This window comes from Amphimedon queenslandica, unplaced genomic scaffold (assembly GCF_000090795.2).
Source record: "Amphimedon queenslandica unplaced genomic scaffold, v1.1 AMPQUscaffold_13078, whole genome shotgun sequence".
In the NCBI taxonomy this organism is placed as follows: Eukaryota; Metazoa; Porifera; class Demospongiae; order Haplosclerida; family Niphatidae; genus Amphimedon; species Amphimedon queenslandica.
This window is the reverse complement of record NW_003546686.1, coordinates 13,713-20,925: the sequence shown is the minus strand read 5'-3', so window position 1 is coordinate 20,925 and position 7,213 is coordinate 13,713. Positions and strand designations below refer to the sequence as shown.

General features: G+C 33.6%; 1 protein-coding gene and 1 pseudogene across 1 annotated transcript in view; both read right to left on the bottom strand.

Annotated features, from left to right (window-relative positions):
- LOC109585354 (ankyrin-3-like) overlaps positions 1 to 3,940 on the bottom strand; it is a 4,690-nt gene extending 750 nt beyond the window's left edge. Inside the window, exons 1-4 of the mRNA XM_020001398.1 lie at positions 3,269 to 3,940; positions 3,165 to 3,207; positions 2,188 to 3,056; positions 9 to 1,944 (exon numbers count right to left, since the gene is read on the bottom strand). Of these exons, the coding sequence (XP_019856957.1) occupies positions 9 to 1,944; positions 2,188 to 3,056; positions 3,165 to 3,207; positions 3,269 to 3,940 (3,520 nt within the window). The remainder of the gene's footprint in view (positions 1 to 8; positions 1,945 to 2,187; positions 3,057 to 3,164; positions 3,208 to 3,268) is intronic.
- A 1,694-nt stretch (positions 3,941 to 5,634) lies between these two features.
- Positions 5,635 to 7,213, bottom strand: part of LOC100632006 (dehydrodolichyl diphosphate synthase complex subunit DHDDS-like) — a 3,470-nt pseudogene continuing 1,891 nt past the window's right edge.

Below are 7,213 nucleotides of genomic sequence, written 5' to 3'. Positions count from 1 at the left end.
ATGGCGACCATTTCGACAAGCTAAATGAAGACAAGAACAACCATCACCATCCACTGCTCCAAGGAGCTTCTCATGATTTCTAGTACCAGTAGTCACTGATAACAGAGACACGACTGTATTAACGTGACCATTAGCTGCTGCTAAGTGTAATGGAGTCTGTCTCTTCTCATTAATTGAATAAATATCAATATTAAGAGACATGTAAGCTCCTGCTATAGTAGACACTATATCAGGATGACCCTGGCTGCATGCTGCATGAAGTGCTGTGTTACCATTGCTATCTGCCATGTCTATTAATTCTACACGTGGTTTATTGTAGCTTGGACTATCCAATAGATATTTTACTAATTCCAAGTGACCCTCTTGAGCTGACAGATAAAGTGGAGTACAACCAGAAGCATCAGTGATATCAGGATTACAGTAACGACCATCAATGAAAAACCTCAATACATCCAAAGACCCTCTCTTTGCCGATATGTGTATTACGTTAAACCCTTTATCGTCCAGTATAGAAATGTTGCAGTTTTTACTGTTGAGGTAACGAATGATGGGAAGGTTCTTAGAGAAAGCTGCAATAAGTAGTGGAGTACGTCCAAAAGAGTCAGTCAAGTCAAGAGATAATGGTGAATGGTCTATAATGTACTTGACTATACTCAATGATCCTTCTTCACAGGCTACATGAACTGGAGCCATACCATTGTAATCTTTAATAGTGAGATCCAACTGATGCTCCTCCGCTAGATGTTTGAGTATAGGAAGAGAATGACTTTTACATGATAAATGAAGAACTGTTGATCCATTTGAAGTTTTAGCTGATACGTCACACTGAGGAAGACTAGTGAGGTAAAGAACTATAGCAACATGTCCTTTTTGACATGCTATGTGAAGGAGTGTAGGTTGAGAATCATCAAAAGGATGAATGGCATTAATATCAAATAAATAATTGCTTAATAAATGCTTTAAACAATACAAATGGTTACGTTGTGCAGCATCAAAAGGTAATGAACTTTTCTTAAATGAGACTACATTGATATGATACTCTTGTCTGAGCCATTCTAGTATATACACATATCCATCAAACACTGCAACTGTTGGTGATAATTTTCCGCCAAGAATTCTTGGATTAAGGTTGTATTTGTTTATTAATAGTTTTAAAAGATCAAGATTTCCAGATTCGCATGCTCTTGTAACACAAGTGTAGCCATCTTTATCTTCAGTAGTGATATCACATTTCATTTCATCAATTAGAAATGTCACTAGTTGTATGACACCACTAGCACAAGCTAAATGAATTGGTAGCGCACCTTTATCATCAGTAGAATGTAATAAACTGGTATATTGTGGATAATTATTAATAATATACTTAATTAATGAAAACAGACCATTTAATGTAGAATATTGAAGCACATTCATTTTGTATTGTCCACCTACACTATCCAAATCACATCCACAATCTTTTACTAAATATTCTAGAACATTAATACTACCACTTTGAGCTGCAAAATGAACTGCTTGCATGTTGTCACCACCTTTAACATGAGGATTTAGTTTGTGTTCATTAATTAATAATTTAATTAATGGCAGTTTATTACTAAATACTGCTTGAATTAATACATTTGATGAGAGAGGCAATTGATAATTATTAATGAGGTATTGGACTAGCTTTATGTTACCACCCCTAGCACTATGACCTAATGTATTCAATTTCTCATTATGTGTTATGTTAATGTCACTGTCTTGTACTTCAATGAGATATTGACTAAGATCAACGTTACCATGACGACATGAATAATGAAGAGGTGTTCTACCATCATTACAGGTTATATTGATATCAATGTCAGTAGCATTGATAATAAATTCCACTGCATTAATACTACCTGACATACAAGCTAATGCTAATGGTACTACACCTTTGTAGTCTTGTTGACTGACATTTAAGTTATACTGAGATACAGTATAACTGAGTAGAGTAGGTGAACCCGATAAAGCAGCATAATGTACTGCGGACCGACCCTCATAATCTAATGAACTTGTATTAATACCATACTCCTCTAATACCTTCACTAATAATATACTACCACTAGTACATGCTAAATGGACCAATGATTGACCAGTAGCAGTAATAGAATTTATATTAAAATTATTAATAATGCTTGTCTTCTTGAGGAGTGTAGATAAAAGGCTCACCTTTTTATGCTGTTTAGTAACATTTATATTTAGTGATATATACTTCTGAAAAATGTTACTGTTTATTGTGTAAAATGTAGGAATTTGCATAAAAAAAGGTATATCACATGGTGCAGTGAGCTTATTATACACTTCTGTAATGCAGTATTTATCAACCAATCCACTGCATAAGTAATGAAGAGAAGAGCAACCACTATAATCATCTTCTAGTAATACTTTATATCCAAAAATATTAACCATTTTCATAATGAAACCTGATGAAGCATACTGGCATGCTATATGAAGTGGTGTTGCACCAAAACGATTTCTTTTTTGAAATAATTCACTTTTATAAGTATTATAAAGATACACCAGAAGGTCCACACTGTCAGTCATAGCACAATAATGTACTACTCCACATCCGTTAAAGTCTATGTTGTCTTCTGAGAAAATATCAAACTGCTTAAGCTGATCGACTAATGCTACCTGTCCACTCTTACATGCTAATAATGATAAAGTGGATCCTTCTCTATTGACATGAGATACGTTACACTTCTTCTTAAAAAACATAATCACAAGGTCAACGTGACCACCCAGTGCTGAGTAAAGCAATCCCGTGTTACCAGAGCTATCTGCTATGTCTGGATTAATGTGACATTCGTTAACTAGATACTGCGCAATATTGAGATGACCTTTATATGAGGCCATGTGTAAACTATTAACACCATCATCATCACCTTGTGAAGGATCGCAATGATAAACATCAATGAGGAGACAGAGGACATCAATGTGGCCACCATATGAAGCAGCTAATGGTGGACTCCATCCATTTTTACCTTTTTCCTGAAGGCCAGTCTTGTCAATCAATCGTTGTACTTCATCTTTTAATCCTCTCCAACATGCTTCATTCAATGGAGTGCTGGTATTCTCATACCAGAGAGGATCATGAATATCTATATAATAATATCATAAATAAAGTTAATAATAATAATAATTACCAATAGGAGAATCATGAAGCTTCTTTAATTCATTTTCTGGCAACTACAATTATAAAAAATAATTATATTTTTAAATAAATTATTGCACGTAATTATTAACATACCTGCTTCATTTCATGTACATATTCATAACAAGTAATTTTTATGATTCCAATCTCAGCTAATGAATTACACTGTTGATTGGTTAATGGAAAAAGAGCAGAGTAAAGAAAATCAGGAATAGAATATTTCAATTCCATGCAGCCATTTTGAATTGTACAAAAATAGAATTTATATTTTGGAACTTCAAGTGCATCAGCAATTAGCTTGTGAAAGAAATATAAATCATTTGATGTGTAGTCGTCTCTGGCAACCTTAGCAATCATTACTTTGGTGCCTGGAACATCAGAAAGACCAAACTCAATTGAGTCTGCAATTTGAACTGCTGGAATATTGTTATTTTTAAAATAGTCTTTTAATTTGTCACGATATGTAGACCACTTCCTCTGTAAATCTCTCTCATCAGTAATGAAAGTATTGACTAACTTGATGACAAGTTCAAAATTAAACCATGAGATGTACTTACTTAAAGCTTTGAATAGCTGCTTCATTTCTTTAACATGGTCAAAGTTTTTTCCAATTGAATCAATCATTTGAGGCTTTTGAAAGCGTGGACTGAGTAAAAGTGCAATGTAATGTTGAACGAAATCGATAACTTCTGAGACATCAATAGAACGGAAGGACTTCTCTGTATGATACATATTATCAAGGTAAACTTCTTTTAGGTCTCCAATCATTCGTGTCAGGTTCTCAGGTGAATATTCAATTGATTTTTTCGTAACGTAAACGACTGAAGACTCAGATTGAGGTGAAGTAGGAACTGGTAGCTCAACAGTTGGAGTAACTTCTGAAATAATAAATAAAACTGATTATTAATTATTGTATTTTTATTTACAGTACTTTTAGAAGATGAAGTATGAACTGGTGATGTAGTTGCCCTTCCACTACTAGTAAGATTACATTCTTTTGCTATTTTATCAGCTAGAGCTGGATCAGCTCCTCCACTATTACTTTTAATGGACTTACACAGCATTCTTAATGTAGGTACGCCATGACTCTTATAATCATAGTCCTTCTTTAACCAGCAATCAAATACTTTCCAGAAACAAGTTCTTGGTGGTTTGCCCCCTGCTTCAATCTCATATAACTTGTTAGGGCTCAATCCTAACATGATAGCCATAGAGTCCCAGCGTCCTGAAAGAACACCAGCTTTTTCCCATACCAATTGAAAATCAGTAATATCTATCATTAATAATACTAATAAAACAATTATTATGAATATCTACTCACTAAGTTCTCTGTCAAAGGCTCTTTTTAGCTCCTCTGGTTTGGTTGACATTATGAAACCACAGAAACTCCCACATAATTCGATTTCCGGTTTATTTGTATGCTATAGACCCTAGGCTTGAGCATATTAGGCTAGCATAATATTGAGCATAATGAACCACACTATAAAAAAATAGGAATTAAGCATTATTCCAGATTAGTCAATTAACTTCAACCATGTGACTTCACTCACTGAATGTGAAGTGTTAACATAGCTGCCCATTTAGCCCCCAGCAAAGTCACTCTCTTGGAGACTATGTACAATGTTCCTTGATTATACAGTATAAATGTGTGATAAATAATAATTCTTTATTTTAAAAAAATAATTTTGATAATAATTCAGAATAATTGTAAGCATAGCCAATAAATATTGTAAGCATAATGGCATATATCTGAAGCACTAGAGAATAGCATAATGTAGTGAAACAGTGGAATGTACACGACTGCAGTGTTCATTCATAGATATGGACAGGTCCATATCTATGGTTCAGTTGAGTAAGCTCCAGTCTACACAGTAAATGATGGAGAGGCCAACTGAAGCAGTAGATCCAACCAATTGACTACTTGTATTTTCAACTCCTCCAGCAATTATGATGACTCCAGCATCTTCTGTGAGTGTACCATTAGAAGAAGAATATTAATTTGTTTGTAGCTGAACAAGAGAGTAACTATAACAATGAACTAACTGTTTTATGTCTTTAACATACAATTAATATTGGCAATATTTATTATTATTTGTTTTGAGCTCAATGCAGTACATTTTGTCATTTAATTTTGGAGTGCAACATAATCTATTACAGCATGCATGGAGTCACTCATAGCAACAAAAACACTCAAATAAATATCAAATGGAGTTTTGATAATCTCATCTCTCATAACTTGACCATGTTGACTGTCACATTATAAACCTGATAATCATTTGCAGTATAATCATAATGACAATTATTGTTCAGTTATACTGTTTGCAGATAGTTATTTCTTTTCTTGATCAATGATTGTACAAATAGTTGAGTTCCAAATCTTTTCTTTCTCTCAGCAGCATAATGACTAATGAGTTCTTCTAGTACTGCTTCTGATAGTTCACCTTCTCCTCCTCCTCCTCCTCTTTCTTTATAATATTGTACTAATGCACAGTCTCTGTCTGATTTATACTGCTTGTCCTTCCTCTCAATGTACATGTACTCTCTTGCTACCTAGTAAGTGAAATTAGTGAATGTGTACAATTATAAAAGTATGGTTATTAAACTACTAAAATACAGAGCCACACTCCCTATTACTGGCCATCAGCACACCACAAACTACATGTACATGTAGCTGAATCCTTGCTTTCTCATTCAAAATGGTCTCTTTAAAGATAGTTTACACAAACAATCCACCATTCTATATACAGAAGAGATCTTGTAGTTTATACAAGCTTCACTACTTAATCCCTCCCCCTTACCTTTTCTGAAAATCTAGTGTTTTGACATACCAGTACACTACACAGGCAGCTATAGGATTTCATTAATCACTAACAAACTTTTATATCATTGTAATTTTGTTGGTATGTTTATATCGAAGAGAATAAATTCCAAACAGAAAACGCTGGCCACAACACATCTTGAAAACCGAGACAAGAATAAGAGCTCTAATAATAAATATATTAATTAACTAATCATTCAAAGATTACCCGCCATATAAGGAAGTCACTTAATCTCACTTCTCCTGATGTTCTAATGACAAGATCAGGTGGTGTACATGTACCAGTATAAAGAAATCTCTCCATTAACTCTTCACTGATATCTTTATAATGTAAATACACGTACTTGTATAATGTATGTATAATAGAAGTAGTAATATTGAATGATCATGTACTGTCCACTGGATTCACATACAAGCATACACTCATACAACCAGTCAACCAGTCACACTAAAATAAAACACAATAATCATATCATAACAATTCTAAGCGAAATGTCAAATAGCTGGTACAGGACACACACATTATACAAAATAATGAAAATCAACGTAACAAAGTGAGTCCTGTACATACAGCATACATGTACATGTATATGTACACTAAATGTTAGTAGATGGTCTTATTGAACTTGTACAAACAAATCAATGACAAATCCCAATGCCACTAAACATGCACATGTCTGGACACAGCAGAGTAGAAAGAGTACATGTACACAGTTATACAGCATACATGTATGTGTACGTTGTATGTGTAAGTATGACTATGATGCATGTATGTACATATACTTACGTTCGTAGTATAGTACCATCATGAGATCCATCAACCAGTGACTGTATTATAGTATCAGTAATCTCATATCTTGATGCATAAGAGAAACAGACATTAAAATATACCCTAAAATAAAGGAATGGGCACAATATTATAATAAACACATGTACATGTATATTGTACTTTTGTATTGGATGGTTCTATTGATTGAGTTTGCTACATATTGTACAACATGTTAACAAAGTGTCTGGATTCTGTAATTAGAGGAATGCTACTGGTCAGTAAACACTATGAACAGTAACACTTCTATAAATTATAGTCTTATGTCACCTTATGCCAACTATACAAGTACATGTAAGCTGTAACTACATGGGCAGTTTACATAAAGTAATTTTTACATGACATACATGTAATAAAGTAATTTGTTACATTCATGTACACTCATGTCTTATATTTA